Here is a 27,003-nt window from a genome sequence, read left to right on the forward strand (position 1 = left end):
CCAAACTGGTTTTCTTGGTGTGACATTACTACTGGCACTGTAGAATAACAGATGTGCATAAAATATACAGGGACCGATGACCATACTGTTTGGTCCCCTCCCCCAAATCAACCAACCATAGAATGTATAGGTATAAAAAAATGAACTGATTAATTAATGACCAGCTGGTGAGTAACAGATATATTGTTAACTGCACACCACACATTGGTTTGGACTGCTGAGGTTCCTCATCTAGATAGCCATTAATAACAACCTATGTGAAGAAAGGTGGGAGGGGAAAGAAGGAGAACAAAGAGAAAGACATTATTCAAATTCACAATTAAATGCAATGTATACAGATACTCAATAAATGCAAACTGTTTTCCAGATATATTTGGACAAGTGTCTTGTTGTAATATAAATTGTACAGTCCTAAAGTAAGGAAAATGACAAAAAAATGCTTGTACGTTGCATAAAACAGCAGAGCTTTGGAGAGGCCTTTTCTATTAGAAAAATGCAGTCACACACAACCACACTGTCCGAGGTGTGCTTCTCCTATCTTCCATGACATGTCGCACAGCACTGCATCTTGTCAATTCAGTCACTAGAAAAAAAATCCTTGCTATTTCATCACCTCATAAAGGTTATTACATTACATGTGCTTTTTATCAATAGCACACACAGGTACCAACTAAGACACCACAGCCAGTACCCTCAGTGTTGGGAGAAATGGATACTTCAGTCACTATAAAGTGACCCTACAGCAGTAACATTATTTTTAAATAGAAAAAATGATAATAATCATGATTCCACACAAAGTTCTCAACAACATATGTGTCAACCTTTAGGAGGTCATGAATACAACAAAAATATTTTTAGTTGCTGAATCTTAGTAAGAAGTACATGACTACTTTATATAAAGAGAAAAATTGCATTTGGACATTAAGCAGCATTAAATTAAATATGGGGGATATTTTTAACATGACTCTCAAGTAAGGTAAAAAAAAGTCACACTGAAACTAGGAATTGATGTCAGATTCCTCTTACCTGTTGAAGGAAAGATATCAGCATGCTGGTCCCCCATTTATCTGGTGCAGCTAGATTTAAGTCTTTGAAATATAATACTAGTCGCTCACTATTTCTTGGTCTATATGCACGGCCTGTGGTTGTTGATATCAACATGCAAACCTAAAAAATTAAAATTGATTGTACTATACCAAAAGCATTCATTCATTCACACATCACCCTTTTCGCATCCCATCAAAAACTAAATACTATTAAGCCAGTTGGCTTTCATTGTTAGCTAAATAAACTTGCTAACTACAGCAAAGAAGGGTGTATTTAAGTGGTTTATATAATTAGCAGAAAAGCTGCTGCTCTGAAAAAGGATGTTACTTTTGTTCCTACGTAATTAAATATCAGAAATTATGATCCAGGAAAAAAAACAATGCACAGTCCATTATAATAGTAATAAATGTAAATGTATTGTGTAAAAATTGAAAATGATTGATATAAACCAAAAATTACCAAGAAGAGAAGTATCAGAACACCTGAATCTCAAAGTTATGCAAAAAATAAAATAAAAACATATTACATATTCCTCATTTGCTAACTTCATGTTCCCATCTGCCCACTGCTGATTTTTCCTCTTACACTGAAAAATTTAAATAACAATGACCAGATGAAATTTAGTAATAATTGTGAACATTCAACACAAGACAGAAAATTAGTGCTATAACACTTTTATGCAGTGTTCCACGCATATTGTGAGGATCTGCCAATTTGCCAGTATTCAACTTCCTAGACAATGCTTTAATAGCTCCCCCACCATCAGTGTCATGTAACTTTTTCTCTGCCACAACTTCCTTAGATAGCTCCTCACAATGCCAGTACCAGTAATTACTTTTATTTGCCATATAGTGCCATCTTTCAAAATTAGCAATAACACAGACATGATTGTGCTGCTGAAGGACAGTTTTCCAAGTGAACTATTTTGATAATTTATTCGTCCTCTCTCTCTCTCTCTCTCTCTCTCTCTCTATTTTCACAATAATATTTATGTTCTCTGGTCTTGGTAAATGTCCTGCTGATGTTGCAGTCTTCAGACCAAAGACTGCTTTGATGCAGTTCTTGATGCTAGTTCGTCATGACCAAGTCTCTTCATCTCTGCACAACTACTGTCAAAGACATCCATTTGAACCTACTTACAACAAAGTGACTCAATACCTATTCATTAGTTACTCAATCCACCCACCTAATTTTCGACATTCCGCACTAACAACAAATTTCAAAATCCCTCCATTCTATTCTTTCAGACAGATACCTTAAGAAAGACTTCCTAACAATTAAATTTATATTATGGATTAATAAATTAGAAATGCATTTCTTGCTACAACCATTCCGCATTTTATAATCTGTCTACTTTGGCCATCATGAGTAATTCTGCTGCAAAGACAGCAAAACTCATCTACTACTTTTAGAAGACTAGATTTCCTACTCTAATTGCCTAAAACTCACCTGATTTATTTCGATTCCAACATGCACAGACGCGCGCGCGCGCACACACACACACACACACACACACACACACACACACACACACACACACACACACACACCTGTACAGCTACATTGTTTCCACTGAATACCCACATACTGCTGTGTATCTTTCGTCTTAACATCTTCTTAAATTTCCTACAGTATCTTTCACCTTTCTTCTTTCCTACAGTATCTTTCATCTACTCACATAACCTTCTGAAACCTTGTATTTCTCATCCTACCTTTTTGCACTTCCTGTCAGTGTTACGATCTAAAATTTACATTTGTAGTAACACTACTGAAATTTGTACAGACTTATGTAATAAATGGAAAATATTATTTAAATGTTCAATTAAAAAACAACCCTTATCCAATCATCCCAAGCATCACTATACTTCTACGCAAGGTACTAGGGGACGGTTAGCTTCAACAGATCTAACAGTTTGCTTTCATTTTCCAACAGCAGGATCTTGATATTAGCAGTTGGCCGACATAGTGTTCTAAGGTAGCACAACAGTGTCCTTGAATGAGAAAAAAAAAAAAATTTGCATACTGAATAATTGTAAGTGTGTCACACATGTTTGGGGTGCCTCATTTTAGAAGCCCCTACATTTTGCAGTGTGTGCTGTGTAATTTGTCAAGTTGTCACAAACAGTGGCTGCCACAAATTATAGTCTTGTGGGACTGTGGACATGACAAAAGATGAAAATTTCATTTAATAATTAGCAGTAGACAAAATACAAAATGTATCGACTATAGTTAACAGAGCGGCATAAATAGAATCTGCCAGCCTGTAGGAAGCCCCTGAAGAGGCTGAAAACAATAGAACTTGTATCGGGTTCAGATTTTGTGAGCACTATGAGTTTAGCAAATTAATGAATCCAACACCCAATTTCACTCAATGAATGAAACTTTATAGAAAATAAAAACCTAATTTATGATTATATGGGTGATTATAATGCATTCACAAAGCAAGGGTGAAGAAGAATGGCTAAATGAATAAAAGAAGAGGAAAAAGGAAAGGGCATTAGCAGAACTGTACTGCTTTTTGCAATTTGATGAAGCACGTATGTGCAATTTTCTAAGACTTAAATTGTAACTGCCATATGCTTCCTTTTGTATTCACAGATGCTTCAGTACTGAAGTAGTTCAAGTAGTTCTTTTACATCCACATAACTCCTTCTTTTTTATTTTACTATATATATTTTTAATATAGGTGTGAAATACTAATTCCTGTACTCCAACTTTTACATATTACATCAACAGAAAATCTTCTAGAGAATAGGGGGAATTGTGAAGGAGAAACCTTTTCACCTTTTTTCCCAATTATATTTTGCTGTCTCATAGAGATTTCATACCATTAGGTAAATTATCAAAACATTTGATATTAGCACTGTGAGCCCCTTTTTGTGATAAAGCCAACAGTAATGTGGAACAATGAATGTCATTTTTTTTCCTGTGGAATTTTAATTAGATACATCATTGTTGCTTTTGACCTGCAGTGAGTTCTTTGCAACAAACATGCTCTCTGGGGGACAAGTAAATGGAAATTGTCAGCCATGGAAGAATCTGAGCATTATCTTACTGGAGAAGTACCCTGGTAGACCACATACAAAAGGTCCCGCAGAGGGTTGAATGTCACCAACATAATGCTGGCCTGTAAAGGTTCCACATACCACAATTAGAGGGAACTGGCTACTGAAGGCTATGGCCTTCAGATGATTACACCAGGGTCGTGCAGGTAGTGAGGTGTGCAACAGCATGGATGGAGCTGTATGTTCATCAGGCTGTCACCACACCCACATAAGGTTATCATCCCTCCACAAAATGAATTGGGATTCATCACTAAACACAACGTTTTGCCACACTGTGGCAGTCCACATTGTTCTGGTTTGGCACCACTATGGGCAGTATCACTAATGTCTTGGTGTTAATGGCAGCATATGACAAGGGCATCTGGAGGACAAGATTTTATCTGCAAGGCATCTGGAATGGTTTGTGGAAAAACTGGCTCCCATACATCTACTTGCATGTTATTGTCATATTTAGGACTTGTCCATTATGGGCAGTTGAAATACAGCCTGCTGTCTGATTGGAGCGCCACTGCAGGGTCTGTGGGCACATGCATTGGCGCCAAACATGGATCATTTGCATATCAGATCTCACTGTACTTATCTGCAAACTTTCATGTTTGTAACTTTCTTCCTTCTGAGTGCACTACTTTCAATGATAGTGAGTGCATGAGAGGAACAACAGTAGACCCGAAATTGAGCCTTGCGAAACTACATAAATGATTTCTTTACAGTCAGAAGAATCTTCCCTGCTTACATTGGTTGAATTATTAAGTACAGCTTTCTGCATCCTTTTAGTCAGATATGACATTAACCACTTGTTGGCTATACCATCAATTCCATGAAACCTCAAGATTTTTTAGAGCAACCCTTGTGAAATTCAAATTGTGATGTACTAAGGATATTATTGTTTCTCAGATATGATACTAACCTAGATTACATCACCCTCTCAAAAGTTTTGGAAAATGATGTGTGTTAAGAAATAAGTCATTAGTTATTGATACCTATCCCATTACATTTCTTATAAAGGGATTTAACAATAGTATGTTTCAATCTCTGCAGAAAGATGCAGTGTATTAGAGCTGCATTACATATTTCAATAAAACACAGTACTTATTAAACAGGAACAACTTTGTTGTACTCTTTTGGAAACATATCAAATTGAGATGAGCTTTTATGTTTGAGAGAATATACAAGTTTCTTAATTTCAGAAGGAGAAATAGGTGACATATCTGTGTGACTGAATTATCTGAGAGTTTCAACATACTGTTTTGATTTTTCTTTTGAACTCCATTTCAGAAATGATTATTGAACACACTTGTTACCTGTGTCTGATCATTTATAGTTCTTCCATTTAAATCAATAGTGATGTTATCCTCTCCTGTAACCTGTTGTCCTGTATCATGTTTCACTACATTCCATAAAGGTATTAGTTCATTGCTGGAATTACTGATTTCTAGCATAATGTGCACGTTCCTTGATTTTTAATAACTTTTATTGCTAATTTTGGCTTATTTTTGTAGTATACAGCTTGCAGAATCTTTGCTTGTTATTGACAATAAATAGATTTGAATCTGCATTAAAAGTTAACTATTCTTCAGAATTAATTCAAAAGTACACATTTCAGTGTGCTTAACTCTTCAAAATCAACTTGTTACAATGATTTTGAAGTCATATTTCATCTTTATACATGTAACAACTTCTCCTTTTCTCACATTAAAGTTGGTGTTATGCAGGAAGGTTGCCCAATTTTCAGTGTTCTATGCAACCGCCTCCATTAATTGTTGGTAGCCAATAATATTAATTCTCTTTCCCAGCAGCTAACTGTGACTTACAGTTAGAAAGCAGAATCTCTCTCCTGCTAGCAGCACTGTGTTACTGTGCTTCACAACAACTGAATTATTCATTCAACTATTCAACTGTCTAGCTGTGAATGTGTATCTGTAAATGTTTTTGTGTGTGTGATTATATAGAAGAGAATTTTTAGCTGAAAAAAGTGATATAGATGGGCATGAACCACATCCCATATAAAGATGCACAATACAAGAGAAGGAGGTAGTCCAACAGTGTATTATCTGATGAAACATGGGCAATCAGAATCATTCCAGAAAAACCTGCTGGAACAGTAGTGATGGTTGGTAGTTTTAAAGTTCCCATAGGAATAGCTTCTTGGACAGTTATTCTCCTTGCTGGATCTTCTGCAGGTTCTGTTCCTGACAGTAAACTCCTGTTTAGATGTAAGAAAAGCAGCAGTAACTGCCACTTCGAAACAAATGCTGTCAGTTTCATGAAATGGTTCACTGAACAATTCTTGGCACACCTTGCCTCGAAGTTTGTCATTGTAATGTACTATGCCAATTATCATTCAGCTATTACAGAGAAAACACCAAGTTATATATGAGAAACTTATGAAATTTATAAATGAAAACAGCATCCTATGCAATGAACAACATGGATTCAGAAATAAGAGGTCAACGACAACTGCTATCTATGAGTGCATCAATTCCACCCTAAACCTGATGGACAAAAAACAGGAAACAATAGGAGTCTTTATTGACTTGTCAAAAGCTTTTGACATGGTGGACCATAATATTCTGCTATCAAAGCTAGAAAGATAGGGTATTCGAAGTCTGTCCAACAAGTGGATCAGTTCCTTCCTGACTAATCGTATGCAGGCAGTGTGTGTCAAGCACACAAATATTGAACTAAAAACTGTATCTAATCACTTACCTGACTATAAACAAATTAAATGTGGTGTAGTCCAAGGATCAGTATTGGGACCCCTTCTGTTTCTTCTGTACATAAATGATCTAAGCTTAAATGTTGATGCACACAAAACAACCATTTTTGCAGATGACACCATGATTCTACTAAAAAGAGACGATGATGAACAGTTACAGCAGACAGTAAACATGGTCATGAAACAATTTAGCAGCTGGGCACAGAGTAATCAGCTCGTAATAAACAGTAAGAAAACCATTGCTCTAAAATTCCACAATGTTCCTAACAAGGACATGTTTATCCCATCAGTCTCTATCAATGATGAACCAGTTGGTAACAGTACTGAAACCAAATTCTTAGGACTTTGGCTGCAGAGTAACATCAGATGGAATGTTGTTGTTGTTGTGGTCTTCAGTCCTGAGACTGGTTTGATGCAGCTCTCCATGCTACTCTATCCTGTGCAAGCATCTTCATCTACCAGTACCTACTGCAATCTACATCCTTCTGAATCTGCTTAGTGTATTCATCTCTTGGTCTCCCTCTACGATTTTTACCCTCCACGCTGCCCTCCAATACTAAATTGGTGATCCCTTGATGCCTCAGAACATGTCCTACCAACCAATCCCTTCTTCTGGCCAAGTTGTGCCACAAACTTCTCTTCTCCCCAATCCTATTCAATACTTCCTCATTAGTTATGTGATCCACCCATCTAATTTTCAGCATTCTTCTGTAGCACCACATTTCGAAAGCTTCTATTCTCTTCTTGTCCAAACTATTTATCGTCCATGTTTCACTTCCATACATGGCTACACTCCATACAAATACTTTCAGAAACGACTTCCTGACACTTAAATCTATACTCGATGTTAACAAATTTCTCTTCTCCAGAAACGCTTTTCTTGCCATTGCCAGCCTACATTTTATATCCTCTCTACTTAGACCATCATCAGTTATTTTGCTCCCCAAATAGCAAAACTCCTTTACTACTTTAAGTGTCTCATTTCCTAATCTACTTCCCTCAGCATCACCCGACTTAATTCGACTACATTCCATTATCCTCGTTTTTCTTTTGTTGATGTTCATCTTATATCCTCCTTTCAAGACACTATCGATTCCATTCAACTGCCCTTCCAAGCCCTTTGCTGTCTCTGACAGAATTACAATGTCATCGTCGAACCTCAAAAGTTTTTAATTCTTCTCTATGGATTTTAATACCTACTCCGAATTTTTCTTTCGTTTCCCTTACTGCTTGCTCAATATACAGATTGAATAACATCGGGGAGAGGCTACAACACTGTCTTACTCCCTTCCCAACAACTGCTTCCCTTTCATGTCCCTCAACTCTTATAACTGCCATCTAGTTTCTGTACAAATTTAAATAGCCTCTTGCTCCCTGTATTTTACCCCTGCCACCTTTAGAATTTGAAAGAGAGTATTCCAGTCAACATTGTAAAAAGCTTTCTCTAAGTCTACAAATGCTAGAAACATAGATTTGCCTTTCCTTAATCTTTCTTCTAAGATAAGTCGTAAGGTCAGTATTGCCTCACATGTTCCAGTGTTTCTACGGAATCCACACTGATCTTCCCCGAGGTCGGCTTCTACTAGTTTTTCCATTCGTCTGTAAAGAATTCGTGTTAGTATTTTGCAGCTGTGGCTTATTAAACTGATTGTTCAGTAATTTTCACATCTGTCAACACCTGCTTTCTTTGGGATTGGAATTATTATATTCTTCTTGAAGTCTGAGGGTATTTCGCCTGTTTCATACATCTTGCTCACCAGATGGTAGAGGTTTGTCAGGACTGGCTCTCCCAAGGCCGTCAGTAGTTCCAATGGAATGTTGTCTACTCCGGGGGCCTTGTTTCGACTAAGGTCTTTCAGTGCTCCCCGCAGTATCATATCTCCCATTTCATCTTCATCTACATCCTCTTCCATTTCCATAATATTGTCCTCAAGTACATCGCCCTTGTATAGACCCTCTATATACTCCTTCCACCTTCTGCTTTCCCTTCTTTGCTTAGAACTGGGTTTCCATCTGAGCTCTTGATGTTCATACAAGTGGTTCTCTTATCTCCAAAGGTCTCTTTAATTTTCCTGTAGTGAGATAAGCCTCTACATCCTTACATTTGTCCTCTAGCCATCCCTGCTTAGCCATTTTGCACTTCCTGTCGATCTCATTTCTGAGACGTTTGTATTCCTTTTTGCCTGCTTCATTTACTGCATTTTTATATTTTCTCCTTTCATCAATTAAATTCAATATTTCTTCTGTTACCCAAGGATTTCTACTAGCCCTCGTCTTTTTACATACTTGATCCTCTGCTGCCTTCACTACTTCATCCCTCAAAGCTACCCATTCTTCTTCTACTGTATTTATTTCCCCCATTCCTGTCAATTGTTCCCATATGCTCTCCCTGAAACTCTGTACAACCTCTGGTTCTTTCAGTTTATCCAAGTCCCATCTCCTTAAGTTCCCTACCTTTTTGCAGTTTCTTCAGTTTTAATCTACAGGTCATAACCAATAGATTGTGGTCAGAGTCCACATCTGCCCCTGGAAATGTCTTACAATTTAAAACCTGGTTCCTAAATCTCTGTCTTACCATTATATAATCTATCTGATACCTTTTAGTATATCCAGGGTTCTTCCATGTATATAACCTTCTTTCATGAATCTTAAACCATGTTTTAGCTATGATTAAGTTATGCTCTGTGCAAAATTCTACCAGGCGGCTTCCTCTTTCATTTCCTAGCCCAAATCCATAATCACCTACTAAGTTTCCTCCTCTCCCTTTTCCTACTACCGAATTCCAGTCACCCATGACTATTAAATTTTCGTCACCCTTCACTATCTGAATAATTTCATTTATTTCATCATACATTTCTTCAATTTCTTCGTCATCTGCAGAGCTAGTTGGCATATAAACTTGTAGTACTGTAGTAGGCGTGGGCTTCGTATCTATCTTGGCCACAATAATGCGTTCACTATGCTGTTTGTAGTAGCTTACCCGCATTCCTATTTTCCTATTCATTATTAACCTACTCCTGCATTACCCCTATTTGATTTTGTGTTTATAACCTTGTAGGCACCTGACCAGAAGTCTTGTTCCTCCTGCCACCAAACTTCACTAATTCCCACTATATCTAACTTTAACCTATCCATTTCCTTTTTTAAATTTTCTGACCTACCTGCCCGATTAAGTGATCTGACATTCCACGCTCCGATCCATAGAACGCCAGTTTTCTTTCTCCTGATAACGACATCCTCTTGAGTAGTCCCCACCCAGAGATACAAATGGAGGACTATTTTACCTCCAGAATATTTTACCCAAGAGGACGCCATCATCATTTAATCATACAGTAAAGCTGCATGCCCTCGGGAAAAATTACGGCTGTAGTTTCCCCTTGCTTTCAGCCGTTCGCAGTACCAGTACAGCAAGGCCGTTTTGGTTATTGTTACAAGGCCAGATCAATCAATCATCCAGACTGTTGCCCTTGCAACTACTGAAAAGGCTGCTGCCCCTCTTCAGGAACCACACGTTTGTCTGGCCTCTCAACAGATACCCCTCCGTTGTGGTTGGACCTACGGTACAGCTATCTGTATCGCTGATGCACCCAAGCCTCCCCACCAATGGCAAGGTCCAATCTCAATGCAGAACTGAGCAAAACATGTTACCTTCTTTGTTCATTAAAATCATGGTGTAGTGAGAAAACAGTATTGAATGCATATCATGCATACTTTCATTGTCATCTTAGGTATGGGGTGACCTTCTGGGGAAACTCTAAAACAGCTAATTGCACTTTTAAACTACAAAAAAAGGCCATTAGAATCTTGTTTGGGTGCAAGCCTAGAGACTCTTGTAAACCCCTGTTTAAGAAATCTGGGATTCCTCCATTACCAAGTGTATACGTTATGGAAGCCCTTTTGTTCTTTAAATTAAATGTAATAGGCAAGGACCGGAGACTGCAAAAAAACTGTGATATACATGAGCACTTTACCAGACAAAACACAAACTCACTTATGACTCAAATCAGCATAGCACTGTGCCAAAAAGGTACTTTTCATGTGGGAGTCAAGCTTTATAACAAACTTCCTAAAAATATAAACGCTATCACTGAGGTCAATACATTTGGAAAATCTCTAAAGTCATATTTACAGCATCACTGCTTTTACTCCATTGAAGAATATTTAAATTTATGAAATGTGTTATATAAATACTTACGTGTAAAGTGTATTATTGTAAGCTTAAATATGTATGCCTTGAAATGACTTTCAGCCTGTATATTTATAACTTGACTTGTCCAATGTCTTATGCATAAGCTGCTATGTAGACAACAGGACCAATAAAAAATACAATACAATACAAGAACTATCAAAGTGTATATTTTGTTCTGGTTTAAAAATAAAAATATTTTGCCCAGTATAAACCAGACACATGACGAACTCATGGAGCTCATTAATTTACATATGTCACAAGACAGAAGTACAAACCTGACTGTCTTCCATGTGAACGTGATCACACTATTTTGTGTTTATCCACATATCACTGTCAGTATAATATCATGGAATTAATTTGTGCAAAGGCTAAGCAGGGATGGCTAGAAAACAAATGTAAGGATGTAGAGGCATATATCACTAGGGGTAAGATAGATACTGCCTACAGCAAAATTAGAGAGACATTTGGAGAAAGAGAACCACTTGTAACAATATCAAGAGCTGATGGAAAACCAGTCCTAAGCAAAGAAGGGAAAGCAGAAAGGTGGAAGGAGTATACAAGGTCTATACAAGGGCAATGTACTGGAGGGCAAAATTATGGAAATGGAAGAGGACGTAGATGAAGATGAAATGGGAGATATGATACTGAGTGACGAGATTGACAGAGCACTGAATGGCTTTAGTTGAAACAAGTCGCCGGGAGTAGATAACATTCCATTAGAACTTCTGATGGCCTTGGGACACCCAGCCCTGACAAAACTCTTCCATCTGGTGAGCAAGACGTATGAGACAGGTGAAATACCCTCAGACTTCAAGAAGAATATAATAATTCCAATCCCAAGGAAAGCAGGTGTTGACAGGTGAGGATAATGGAATGTAGTTGAATTAAATCAGGTGATGCCGAACGAATGAGATTAGGAAATGAGACACTTGATGTAGTAGATGAGTTTTGCTATTTGGGGAGCAAAATAACTGATGATGGTCGAAGTAGAAAGGATATAAAATGTAAACTGGCAATGGCAAGAAAAGTTTTTCTGAAGAAGAGAACTTTGTTAACATCAACTATAGGTTTAAGTGTCAGGAAGTATTTTCTGAAATTATTTTTGTATGTAGCGTAGTCATGTATGGAAGTGAAACATGGACGATAAATGGTTTAGACAAGAAGAGAATAGAAGCTTTCGAAATGTGGTGCTACAGAAGAATGCTGAAGATTAGATGGATAGATCACGTAATTAATGAGGAGGTACTGAACAGAATTGTGGAGAAGAGGAATTTGTGGTACAACTTGACTAGCAGAAGGGATCGGTTGGTAGGACACGTTCTGAGGCATCAAGGGATCACAAATTTAGTATTGGAGGGCAGCATGGAGGGTAAAAGACATAGAGGGAGACCAAGAGATGAATACACTGAGCAGATTCAGAAGGTTGCAGTAGGTACTTGGATATGAAGAAGCTTGCACAAGACAGGATAGCATGGAGGGCTGCATGAAACCAGTCTATGGACTGAAGACCACAACGACAACAACAAAGAAATAATATTTCTTAAGTTTAAACTAATGGTTAAAAAAGTATGTTTGCCAACATATCGACTGCATAATAGTGACAAGAACATTCTAGCCTTTCTTGGTTAGGAATTTGTATCCTATGAAGTATGCAGACTGTAACGTGCAACATGTTTCTCTAGGAGAAGTTAAGCTTTTCACAGCATGTTGTACAGTCTAATAACTAGCGAGGACATGGCCAGATAAATCCATCAAAAACTCAAACAAAGGAAAATGCAGGATGGAATGTAACAATATTATGAAAAGGATAGTTGCTACTGACCACAGAGTGGAGATGCTGAGTCACAGACAGGCACAACAAAAAGACTATTGGAAAGTGAGCTTTTGATCAACAAGGCCTTTTTCCTAATTAGACAACATACAAATATACACCCACGCAAATGCTGTGCCCATCTGCGACTCAGCATCTCTGCCAAAAACTCAGGTATTTCCACACATAAATCCATATAATTTTCAAGGTGTGAATCAGAAAGTACCTTAAAATGACAGGGACAGTTACTTGTTGAGCTACTGGTGGTTTTCGATGTAAATGATCAACATTCCTTTGGGTTATTTGCAGAAGATGGTTGATTGTTCATTCAATCAATTGTAAATGTGGACTCTCACTGTAATGTTGATTGAGTTATGTTACATTCATAATGCCGATTGGCACCAAAAAATAGACAACCTCTTGACAGTTTTTACAACAGTCTTTTACATTAGTCTTTTCCCCAGTAATTCTTTTCTACACACAGTGATTACACTTAACTGCAGTCAAATATACCCACATCCACACATTATACACGTTTTTGAAAATTCTTTGGAGAAGAAGCACTTGTAAAGCAAATATAATGATTTCAGTTAGTGCTTGGAGTTAATTTTTTGCGTATTATATTTTTACTTATTATACAGTCCAAATCACAACAAACGACAATTATTGCAAGTACTGTTAATCACCTTGTCCTATACCCACCAGGGTTCCCGGGAGTGCTAATGCACTGCTTCCTGGACTTGGGTAGGCACGCGAGCCCTGGATCGAAACTGCTCAGTGGATTAATAATGATGGCTGGTCTGCTGGCAAGCCTGGATGTGGTTTTTAGGCAGTTTTACACATCCTGCTATGTGAATACTGGGCTGGTCCCCATGTTCCACCTCAGCTACACAACTCGCAAACATTTGAAACTGTTCATACTATTCCATAGCTTCCTCTAGATGCAGACAGGGGAGGGGGGAGGGGGGGGGGGGGGCGGGGTGATGGCAGGAAGGGCATCCGGCCAGCCTCTGCAACTAACAGTGCCACAGCAACACAGCAATAGTAACACAGCTGACCCTGTGTGATGCGGGACAAAGGCACTAAGAAAGAATCACCTTGTCATTAGCCAATTGCCATTTTGACAAAAATTCTACCTGACATATTCACAAAGCTATATCAACTGTTCTTAGCTTCAGACTTATGACAATTAAAGTTGTGGTGCAGTTGTCAAGACATGTAGCAATATTTCTCTCATGACAATCAATCCAAATCAGTGTTAAAATTTAGTATTCCCCACAGATTTGAACATATCATACAATGTACCATAGGCAAATAAATGTCATGGTTGCCCACAGCAACACATTTCAGCAGTGTGGAATTTTTTTGCCCATTCTCTGCTGCCACACATGCGCAACTCTCATCCCCTCAACATGTCCCTGCCACTCCACATTTATGTGTGGAAGCACCATTCAACCCAACATTGGCTACAGTTTTATATGAGTAAGACACTAGAGTGTAATCCTTTATATTTAACTTCTCTAACCCTGTGGTAATGTAGTGTTCAAAGAGACACAGAATGTCTAAGTTTTCAGATCTCTCCAAATCTTCCAAATAGACAAGAAGTCCTTCTACCTCATTCCTCAGTTCTCTAATACTCTGTGACATAGGCTAACAGTACTTCTCTGTGCATTCTTACACATTTTGCAGGGCTCTTCTTTTATTGTTGGAAGCTGTTCTTGATTTGAAATCTGGAATATTTACTTTGTCTTCTTTTGTGAAGGCATTTCGGAAGGCTTGGTTTAGTAACTCTGCTTTGGCAGCACTGTCTTTGATAGTATCTCCATTGCTATGGCTCAGAGAAGGCACTGATTGTTTCTTGCCACTAACATACTTCACATACGATCAGAATCTCTTTGGATTTTCTGTCAGGTTTCAAGACAAAGTCTCATCCTGAAAACTTTTATAAGTATCTCGCAATTAAGTCCGCACTAAATTTCGAGCTTCTGTAAAAGATCACCAATCTTGGGGATTTTGCATCTGTTTAAAGTTGGCATGTTTGTTTTGTTGTTTCTGGAACAGTGTTCTGAACCATTTTGTGAACCAAGGAGGATCAGCTCCGTCGTTTGTTAACGTATTTGGTATAAATCTCTCAATTGCTGCTGATACTATTTCTTTGAACTCAAGCCACACCTGGTCTACACTTATATTATTAATTTGGAAGGAGTGGATATTGTGTCTCAGAAAGGCATCAAGTCGATTTTTATCTGCTTTTTTGAATAGGTATATTTTTCATTTATTTTTGGAGGATTTAGGTGTTACAATATTCAGTCTCGCTATGACATTCCTGTGTTCACTAATCACTGTATCCGTTTTGATGCTCATTATTAACTCAGGATTATTTGTTGCTAAGGGGTCAAATGTGTTTTCACAATCGTTTACTATTCGTGTGGGCTCATAAACTAACTACTCGAAAATCAAACTCAAGTTTTCTTTGAATCTTTCAGCAACTGTATCATCTGAATTGGGAAGTCGGTAAAAGGATCCAATTATTATTTTATTACAGTTGCCTACAATGACCTCTGCCTATACTAACTCAGATGAACTATCTACTTCAATTTCGTGACAACTTTCTCCTCTGAATGCGAAAATATTTTGTTGAGCTGACCTACATAGGGAGAAATGATCACCACGATAAAATACAGGAAATCAGAGCTCGTACGGAACGATACAGGTGTTCGTTCTGTCCATGCTCTATGCAAGATTGGAATAATAGAGAATTGTCAAGGTGGTTCACTGAACCCTCTACCATGCACTTAAAATGTGATCTGCAGAGTATCCATGTAGATGTAGATGTAGAATGGTACTGAATAGCATATATACAAACAAAAGGAATGACCAGCAGGAGAAATTGCACCATGCAGTACAAAGTAACGAAAGTGTAAAAAATCTGAAGGTCTAGGATAAATATTTCTTATTATACAATGACTGCAAACAAATAAAACAACATTGGACATATTAGTAAAGAAGACACCACAAGGCACTAACTAATTAACCACTTGGTAATAACAGGAGTCCTCACCATAGGAGAAATAATACTTTCACAGTTGATAGAGGTCTTTCTATTCTTCAATATTTCAATAAAATACAAAAACATCAGAACCTCTATAGTGGAAAATACAGTGGAAAAATGTGCATCTCAGGCATGGGCACATTATAAGAGCTGTTTACAATGATTAAAAAAATAATTTACACAAAACTTGCACATGAACTGAAAGAAAGTTCTGAGAGAAAAAGAGTACTGTCAAAATAATCAAACACTTGTGCATAATTATTAATGTATTTGAGAAACTGTCCAATGAATATAAAGATATATAGGTCATCTACTTTTGATTTCATTACCCAATTTCCTATTCAAAAACTAAGCACACACACAGCAATTCATTCTAGGAATTCACTATAAACTAAAAAGTGACCAAATAATACATTACTATTTTAAGGATACACACAAAATAGACAGGGTATTGCCTCGATTTGCTTGACAAGTACCGTTACAGAACACTCCCAGAGCAGTGCAAACTATTTTACGTAAGCATTCCAACAAAATATCGCATGACAAAGTATCAGATATTCATCAATAACCAATCAGAGTTCGACATATGAACGTAATAAACCAAACAAATGTGCTGATATGTGTGTATTTCACAGATTGCATTACAACGGACTGGACTCAAGCTGGCCCTGGGTCAGCTTATATGAAAGGGTCTGGGTTGTCTTATCAGAGGGTGCTCCTGATCGCAAGTGCTATATGGATAGTGGCATCACACCAACAATATTAGTGTCGTGCCAGCTACTCAGTTTCCAATGTGGCATCTTTACAACACCCCTCCCCAGTATCGACTGGCAGAACAGATAAACATCAGTAGTGCATGTCCAAAGGAGCCGCCACTGAAACCAGCAGCAGATGTATGTCCATGGGCATCACTGCAAAAGGTAGGAGCAGGACAAGGCTCAATGGAAGTTACATGAGTAGCCCCATGACTGGAAGGTCCACCGGTGGCAGAGAAACAGGCACTTGCACTCGCTGACTAGGATGGCTGGGGAAAAACTGCTCAGAAAAAGTCTGTGGGCGGAGGTCACAGTATACACCATGGAACCATGATGGATGAGATTGCTCTGGGGATCCGGGCTCGGTGGTCCACCTGAAAGATGAAGACTCAGCACCCACATGTACCAGGTGATAGGCATGATATGTTTCAGTGGGTGTGGTGAGGGAGGTACAAACACTCTCCACCACGCTGCAGCCTTCAATCGAGATGGCTCTGTAAGTTGCAAGAAAACCAGAGAAGATGTTAGGCACAGTGTCAGAAATCATTTTCTTTTGGGTTGGGACCACAATTGAATCTTCTTTTTTTTTCAATACCATTATCCAAGACATTGAATCACAAATATTTCAATGATGGTTGCATAAACAATTACTTATGGAAATTCTATTTTAGTCCTTCTGCTGCCAGCCTCTGCAACAAGGACTCAAGGTTGTGGAGATAGTCCTCAGGACTGTATCTGTAACCAAGAAATCACCAAGGCATATGTGACAACTTCAAATACTTTGTAGTAACTTATCCATAAAATGTTTGAATATGACAGGGGGTGATGAGATTCCTAAAAAAACCAGTAATAATGGCAGAGGGTGTATGATGTATTGAACACAAGGTAAGATTGCTATGATGCATCCACAAGAATTTGAATATATGCCTCTGTGAGGTCAGTTTTACTGAATAAGATGCTGTGATCTAATTTTGCACAGAGTTCATCTGAGGCCAGTAGGAGATAAATTTCAAATTCAGCTTGTGCATTTATTATTACTTTCACATCATCACAAAGTATCAAGGTGCCACTGAGTTTGTATATTGTTTAAAAGTGGCATGATCCATCAACTGCAGGGAATAGGCATTAACACATTTTCAAGACTGGGTCTGTCCAGTTCTGTTTTTAAGGCATCCTTTGGAAGCAGGGGCACCAGGCAAGCTTTGAAGAAGTTCCAGGCAGCTGTTGCCTTAAGAGTAATCTGAGCTTTGAAATCAGTTGTCTTCCCTAATTCAAATGAGAAAATTTGAGCATATCTATCACAGAGAAAATTATAGTTTTGTTACTGGTAGGAGTGAAAACTCATCCTGTGAAACATTAATAAATGCCTTCTCTGAAAACTACGTAGAACAGATAGTTAGGAGTCCCACTCAAAATGGAAATACATTGGATCTAGTATGAACAAACAGACCTGACATCTTTGAGGATGTCTTCATCGAAACTAGTGTCAGTGATCATGACAAGACAACTAAAGCAAGCAGAAAGATATATACATTCAGTAACTACATAAAATATCAATAGTGTCGTATCACAATCAGGGAGTTGAAACTTTCAGTACAGGGCAGAAACAGGTAGAGGAACTATGGCTCAAGTTTAAAACAACAGATGATGATGCACTGGATAGATATGTACCCAGCAGAACAGTTCATAGTGGGAGGGAACTTCCATGGTATACAGTCACTGTAAACAAACTGTAAAAGAAATAGAGATCACTGTATAGTAAGTGTAAAACAAAGTGTAGGGCTACAGATAGAAACTGAATGAAATAGCAGTGCTTGAATCCTTTGGTGACTACCAGAGCAGAATATTGTCAAATAATGTTTCACAAAACCCAAAGAAGGACATATGTAAAGGATGTTAGTAGCATCCAGTCCCTAGCAAATGAGACAGAAGCTGAAACTGCGGGTAGCAAAACAAAAGCTCAAATGCTTAACTCTGTTTTCAAATGGTACTTTACAAAGGAAAACCCAAAAGTATTTCTCCAATTTAATCCTCGTCCCACTGATATGATGAATGAAATAAGTATTAGTGTCAGTGGTAATGGAAATAGCTGAAATCATTAAAACTGAACAAATCTCCTGCGCCGATGGAATCCCTGTCAGATTCTATACTGAATCTGTGGCTGAGTTAGCCCCTCTCCTAATTACATTCTATAGTAGATCCCTCAAACAAAAACTGTGCCCAGTTCTCGGAAAAAAGCACAGGTCATGCCTGTCTACAAGAGGGGTAGTGGAAGTGATCTACAAAACTACCATCCAATATCCTTGACATCAATTTGTTGTATAATCTGAGAACATATTCTGAGTTCAAACATAATGAAGTATGTTGAACAGAATAACCTCCTGAATGCCAACCAGAATGGATTCTGAAAACATCGATCATGTGAAACCCAACTCACACTTTTCTTGCATAACATGCTTAAAGCTTTGGTCAAGGCATTCAGGTAGATGTAGTATTTCTTGATTTCTGAAAATCATTTGACTCAGTATGAAACCTATGGTTATTGTCAAAACATTGATCATATGGGGCATAAAACGAAATTTGTGACTGGACTGAGGACTTTTTGGTAGGGAGGATGCAGCACGTTATCTTGGATGGAGAGTCATCATCAGATGTAGAAGTCACTTCAGGTAAGTGTGTTGGGACCCTTGCCATTCACATGGTATTTTAATGATTTTGCAGACAATATTAATAGTAACCTCCGAATTTTTGCCAATGATGCAGTTATCTATAATGGAGTACTATCTGAAAGAAGCTGCATAAATATTCAATCAGATCTTGAGAAGATTTCAAAGTGGTGAAAAGATTGGCAACTTGCTTTAAATGTTCAGAAATGTAAAATTGTGTACTTCACAAAACAAAAAAACATACTATCATATGGCTCTAATATCAATGAATCACTGTTGAAATTAGCCAACTCACATAAATACATGGGTGTAACACTTTGTAGGGATATGAAATGTGATTGTGAGGATAAGATTAGAATAATTACTGCACACACAGAGGCATTCAAACGATGATTCTTCCTGTGCTCTGTAAATGAACGGAACAGAAAACCCTTATAACTGGTACAATGGGACATACCCTTTGCCATGCACCTCATGATGGTTTTCAGAGAACAGCTGTAGATGTAGATGTAGAGAATCTTCAATGCAGTGAAAGATCCTTGGACTGCACTGTGTGTCCTGTTTGATGAACGGTAAATCCAAAAATGTGGGAAAAGTCTATCACAGAAACATTACCCACTTTGGGGGCAGCTACCACAAGAAAATGTAGCGAACATGTGGATTGGATATAAGTCAGTAAAACTGGAAGTAACCCTACCAAGGGCACACAATGGTGCCTATAGGCCCAGAGGTTTGTCTCAGGTGCTTGCAAGAGTGGTGACCATAACTTAAGTAAGTTGGTTGGTTTAGCAAGGACACATAAGCACCAGTGTCAAGGGGCAACTTCACTGAGTATTTGCCTATGCACGCACTAGGAGGAAGTCTGCACTTCTCTATATTTATCCATAGATTTATCCTAAACTCCACAGGTTGCAGCATATTTCCATCACAACTGTTGCAACACACCTTTGGCAAATGTCCCTTTTTGCTGTACCTTTGGGATGTAGCATAATTGATGGGAGCATGTTCTGTGTGAGTGGCAAAGGAAGCAATGTTTACAGCTGGGTCACAGCATTGCCACTGCCATGGTCTGCGTACCCTTGTGTGGGTGTTTATGGGATCATCTGGGCCAGAGAACAGGTTATATCCCACACTACCACCGCTGATGAGCTGACTGCTACAACAAACATTGGGCTGTGTGGGAAGGCTTGAGGTACTTACATTACTTCCAGCAAAGAAGGATCTGATTTCTCCAAATAATGGTTCCTCACTTTTGAGTCATGGGAAAGATGCGCCATAACAATCCTGATTAGATAGTAGCTCTGCCCATCATTTAACATTCCAATTTCTACTTAATCCCACTAGGACAGTTCCGACTCTGCATGAGACTAACTGAAGCCCATTTTCCATTGACAAAATTCTAGCCTGGCTGCACCACTGATAAATGTTCCTGCAATGAAGAAAATATTATCAGCCACTCAGTTTCCACCAGATTTTTTAGGAGCTCTAGTTTATCTGTATTAGATGATACTGTTCAGGATTTCCTGAGAATAACACAGCCTTTTGTCTCTGTGTCAAAAATCTGCGAGCCTTCAAATATAACTACACTCAACAGAAGAAAGTGTCCCACTCTCACTTGGTTTGTTAAATGGTGAAAAAGGCATAAGTTCAGGTGGTACAGAATATGTACCTGTTAACACTTACTAGTGCTTGCACTGCTGTAATATTGCTGCTGTTAGCTCATGGTAACACTACAAAGTTGTAGTTCCTCCTTGGTTGGAAACCCCAAACTCTTGCATAAGTACGAAAAAATGTTAAAAGTCTTATTTGCAAGCATCACATGTCCTGAGTTATTTCAACTTTTGTAAAGGTGAGTTACACACAAAACAATTGTGCATTCACTCCAATCTTCTGAACAAAGTGAAATCTGTTATGTAATACTTCCAGAACAGAGCACACTATTTTAAGTAAGCATTCCACCAGAAGTCCAGTTTACTCAGTATCAGAGATTTTTGAAAAAAGAGGGGAGGTGGGGGTGGGGGGTGGGGGGGTGGGGGGGGGGCAGTGGGAAGAGACAATAGGCACACTTCACTGATTACATCAGAATTGACTCAGACTATCCCTGAACCAGTTCCACAAAAGAATATTGTGTGGTCTTGTCAGAGGGTGCTCCTCATGACAAGTGTCATCTGGGTAGTGGCACCATAGTGATAGACGATGATGATGATGTTGGTTTGTGGAGTGCTCAACATCATGGCCATTAGCACCTGTACAGTTTCCAATTTTCCCATTTCCAGTCTTGCCATGTCCCAAATGATGATGAGATGATGAGGACAACAGAAACACCCAGCTGCTGGGTGGAGAAAATCCCCAACCTGGCTGGGAATCGAACCCAGGACCCAATGATCCAGAGGCAGCAACACTAGCCGTTAAACCACGAGCTTTGACACAGTGACTGACAGCAATATTATGCCAGCTGCTCAGTTTCCATTGTAATGTTGAGTGGCACCACAATAAATAACAAGAGATTAGTGACAGCTATGAATGGCAAAATTTTAAGTTACACTATGGCAAGATACTGAGCTTTGACACTTTATGCCAATACTTTCTCATTCTAAGGCACACATTCATGTCCTCTGAACAAGCCATATGAAACATTATGTTAAAGATATAAGCAGTACTGTATGTCTACTGCCCACAAAACTGAGTAGAAATCATGATGAAAACATGACACAAAAACATTTCATTGTCATATGTATGGCGTAATTTTCAGTAGTTTAAAGACTTGAGATAAAGCTAAACTACACACCAAAACTGATGATATCAGTTTAGCAGAAACATTACAAAAACATTAAAGTAATGCCACCACAGTTACTAATTTGCATTAAGTACAGTGACTGCAGAGCATGAAAGAAAAACATACTTATTTACACATAGCAAGTACAATGCTCATACCTGGCTCACTGATATCAAGCATCATGTCATTTGAAAGCAAACACTATCATCAGAAATAACTCTATAGTACACAAATGAATCAGATGATTCCCAATATTATGAAGAATGCTCTGACAAAGCTTTAAAATGATTATGAGACTGACAGTTTTGAATAATGGGTTTCAATTCCTTTAATTTTGTTCTTTGTTTTGGTCCCATAGCATACATTCCCATTGCGCTTTGAATTTTCACTGAATCTCTCCCTTTAAAACGAAGTTTGCCTTATCTAATTTATTATTCAGTGTGTGTGTGTGTGTGTGTGTGTGTGTGTGTGTGTGTGTGCATGCTCTCACATTTGTATGCATGAGTGCAAAAATGCTGGTCATAAAAATTACAACAAATTAATGCAATCTTTTATTATTTTTCTCATCTTTGAATTTTCCCATTGTTATTACATTCCTGTTTCTTTCCTTGGGAATTAATTCAATCCTTAGGCATTTCTTTCCTATTTATTTGCTCTGAGGTTAGCCCTTCATTTTAAATTGTCAACCACCTAATAGATCTTCAGTATGTGTATTTTGAAACTTGAACCTTAGCTAAGTGTTACTTCCTTATCTGTTCATTTACCTGGTCTATACCCTGCACTAGGATTTTCAGTGACATTTCCCTTTTTCTGGATGATGTCTTTATCGAAAGCTAACTAGTACATACATTTGACTGGCTACATTCTCCTGGTCAACTATTAAGAACCAACTTGATAATTAATTCTGAAGAGGGATATTATGTGAGTAATTGTCTTCTGTCTTTTAGTGAATATTGGCTTTCATTTTAATTTACTTGCCAATATTAATATTGCAACTGAACCTGACCTCTACACTTAACCTCTACCAAAGACTGAACTCCATATTTCGGCAGATTGAGTACATACAGAATCCTTTTGCTGTTCGGAATGTACTCTATTCCAGCAGTATACACTTATTTCTCTAATTTTGAGAAATAACACACCATAAAGGTGAACATTCCTTTATTAACAACATTGTTCACCTGAAGTTGCTCAGAAACTATCTACAGTGTGCTCAAATTTGCATTACTTATTTTTCACAATTTCAAATTCTGGTAAATGAAATGGACCATGACAAAGCAACACTCTCAGATAGTTCTTTAACAGCCTGCTGAATGTGGATCTACAGCAAGCAATTGTCCCTCAAAGGCCTAAGAGCCCCTGAAACATATACAATACCATAACAAGTACCATCTTTTCACAAAGTTAACAACATATATTTTTTAAAATCTCATTCTACATCAATATATAAAGATTAATATATCACATCAAATCATTCTCAATCATACACTGTTTTGATGTTACTTGTACCAGTCCCTCTGATGTAGTTATTACTCCTGATTTTGTACCATCACAATAATCCAAACGATTAGCAAAGTTTTCAGGCTTATTTATGAGCCAATTAATCACTCAGCACCTCTACTATGTGGTGATATGTTTCTTTTACTCCTTTAGTTATTTATATTCCACCACAGACTTTCCATTACCATACTTGTAACTACCATTCAGGAGCAATTGAAACATTCATTTCTGTTAATACCCACTTGCAGTGTTTACAAAAACAATACTGTATGGACTAAAACTCATTCAGAAATTTGTAAATCAGGAGGTAGTGTCATAAAGGCTATTTGATTAACTTGGAGAAAAATAGAAAAAGCAAGCACAAAAAGACATGTGAAATTCCAAATTTACAAACAACAACTTCCACTTTTGTTTCTCTACATGATACTGCTTACATAATAAATCAGCATTCATACCTGTGAAAGTTTCTGCAAAACATGTGCAGGAGTAATATGAGCACTGCAGTGAATGGTAGCCACATCAGTAGCTCTTAGTTTTTGAAAGCAATGTTGTAATATAGTGCTGAAAAAAATGTTTTGTATTCAAACAAACATATGCAGAATACGTTATGTCAAATTAAATTTTATCTCTAAATTGATATAATTACAATTAATAAACAAAGCTTAATTAAGATTTCCTTTCACATAAAGTCCATCAGCATCTGCACAATTTACAAAATGTAATGCAGGATATCTACAAACTTTTTAAGTACAAAAAAATCACTTTCTCTAAGCTTCAATGGTTTCCACACATATATAATGGCACAAATGGTAAAAAATCTCTTTAGATATATGCAATCTTCTGGGCCAGTTATTATGAAGAACCCTTCATTGAAGATAATGATTATTAAGACATAATAATGCTATGGATGTGGTACAGTGTTTGTTATGGTCAAGTGTTATAGCTTAGAAGCTAAAACAAATTTGCAAGATGACTCAAGGTAGATTACATTCTGTTGACAGAAGTCACATTATATAATTTATGACAATCTTTAGAGAAATTCTGTTCTAACTTCTAAATTATCAGACAGCAGAGCGAAATTAATTGTTCACATAAATCAATATGGTGATTTTTGCCCCTTACTGATCAGCTCAATAATATGTTACTACTACCTTTTGGTAAAGCAGTCATCTCAGATCAGGGACTACAAAAAAACGTTTTCTGAAACACTAGTTTTTGATTCAGTGCAAAAAGTGTATGAAGAAAAATACTACTATGTACATAAAGCTACTTCTAACTGGTTTACTGTTTTTATTTAGTGATTGTCAGCTAAGCAACTTCATAATAAATTAATTTTGCCTCAAAAAGGTTTGAGAGAACATTTATATATTATGAAGAAGGTTAGATGACAAAGAGTTTTTGATACCATTACTCATGGTGAAAAACAGCAGTCGGGCCAAAATACTTTAAAAATTGATTAAAAACAGTCTTGATCACAGTAAAAATTTATTACAGTGGTTGCCATCTTCGGTCAGAATGTCACCATCTTCATACCATTTATATCATGATGGTAGGTGGTTGGCATTTAACGAAGCAGATGTGACTCCATGAACATCAAATGCTCAAACAACTGCTTAGAAAATTTCAGTACCTGATATTCATAGAGCAATTTCACAAATATTTTGATGTTGTCTGCTTCATACTTGTAACGTGCGACACCATTACAAAATTAAATAAGACTGCTTGAAACTCCAATGACTGACACCTGAAGATAGCACCCAGGTGGACTGCTGAAATATTGTGTCGAGATGACATTATGTTCCTGCTGGAGACCCGACATGCTCATCATTAATATCAGATTACTTGTAAATACCTGATACAGTAAATATCTGATACAGTATCAAACCTTTCCATCTGTTCTAATTATCAAATCACCTCAACAAGCTAATGATCTGTTAGAAAAGCTTGTCTTTTGAACTTCTGTTATTAGCTGTCTTTGGTTCACACATACTTGTCCACAGAACAGAAATAAGTTTTAAACCATCAACATTATTTGTAACCACATATTAAAATATCATAGTGCAAAAAAGTGACAGAACACCTACATAATATCGTACAGGATGTCTACAGGAAAAATCCAATATAGAATTGACTCACGTATCATCCACATGTCAATGGAAATCCCCAACAGCAACTCATTGTAAGAAAGCCACACGTGAAGAATCTTACGCGTCAACTGATCATGTTATGATGTGCAAAATTTTTGTTCAGTTAACTGCACATCTAGCTCTCTAGTTCTCTAAGTTATTTGTAGACCTGTTCAGAATGCTCTTCAAAACCAGTTTCAAATGATCTTGGTATCATGGAGCAACAACCATATTACACAGTATTATGGTGAAAACTGAAGTCCAACCCTTCATGAGGTTTGTGTATTGTACAGTAGAGACAACCAACTTATGCTAGGTGTAATTTTGATTTTCAGAAGTAAGTAAAATATTCTTCCATTATTAATTAGTTGGGTATGTATTTATTCCAATTTTCTGACAATATTATGAAAAGGATAGTTGCTACTCACCATATAGCAGAGATGCTGAGTCACAGATTGGCACAACAAAAAGACCGTCAAGCAAAGCTTTCTGCCAAACAGTCCTTCTTCAGAATTAGACAACATACATACTCACACTCACACTCATGCAAATGCAACCTCTCACACACATGATCACAGTCTCTGGCTGCCAAGACCAGATTGCAAGCAGCAGCATACGATGGCAGAAGCAAACTGGGTTGTGGGGTTAAGGAGGAGGCTGGGGCAGGGAGGGGGACAGATAGCAGGGTAGGGGTGGGGGACAGTAAAGTGTAGCTTGTGGGAGCATACAAGTATGAAGTGGGGAGTGGGTAGGGCAGCTAACTGCACTCAGGAGGTTGGACAGAGGGAGGGGGGGAGTGCAACAGAAAAGATGAGAAGTAGGAAGACTGTGGGTGCATTGGTGGAATAGTGGGCTATGTAGTGGTGGAATGGGAACAGGGAAGGGGATAGATGGGTAAAGGACAATTACTAATGAAGTTCTAGGCCAAGAGGGTTACAGGAATGTAGGATATATTGTAGAGAGAGTTTCCACCTGTGCAGTTCAGAAAAATTGGTGCTGGTGGGACAATTCCAGAGGGCACAGGTTGTGAAGCAGTTATTGAAATGAAGAGTGTCATGTTAGGCAGTGTACTCAGCAACTGGGTGGTCCATCTATCCAACCACTGTGCTGTATTCTACATGGGCCTAACAACCAACAAGCTGCCTGTCCACATTAATGGCTACTGACAAACAGAGTCCAAGAAACAGCTGGAGCGCTCACTTGCTGAGCACATTTCCCAGCATTACATTCTTCATTTCAGTGACTGTTTCACAGCCTGCACCATCTGGAACCTTTTCACCAAAGCAAATTTACCGAATTAC

General features: G+C 37.9%; 1 protein-coding gene across 1 annotated transcript in view; it reads right to left on the reverse strand.

The window, feature by feature from the left end:
* The window catches only part of LOC124742299 (cytoplasmic dynein 2 heavy chain 1-like), a 37,227-nt gene extending 12,481 nt beyond the window's left edge, over positions 1-24,746 (reverse strand). The window contains exons 1-4 of the mRNA XM_047248801.1: positions 24,728-24,746; positions 24,290-24,440; positions 24,032-24,137; positions 1,027-1,167 (exon numbers count right to left, since the gene is read on the reverse strand). Coding sequence (XP_047104757.1) covers positions 1,027-1,167; positions 24,032-24,137; positions 24,290-24,440; positions 24,728-24,746 — 417 coding nt within the window. The remainder of the gene's footprint in view (positions 1-1,026; positions 1,168-24,031; positions 24,138-24,289; positions 24,441-24,727) is intronic.
* Positions 24,747-27,003: the final 2,257 nt, after the last annotated feature.

This window comes from Schistocerca piceifrons, unplaced genomic scaffold (genome assembly GCF_021461385.2).
Source record: "Schistocerca piceifrons isolate TAMUIC-IGC-003096 unplaced genomic scaffold, iqSchPice1.1 HiC_scaffold_2309, whole genome shotgun sequence".
In the NCBI taxonomy this organism is placed as follows: domain Eukaryota; kingdom Metazoa; phylum Arthropoda; class Insecta; order Orthoptera; family Acrididae; genus Schistocerca; species Schistocerca piceifrons.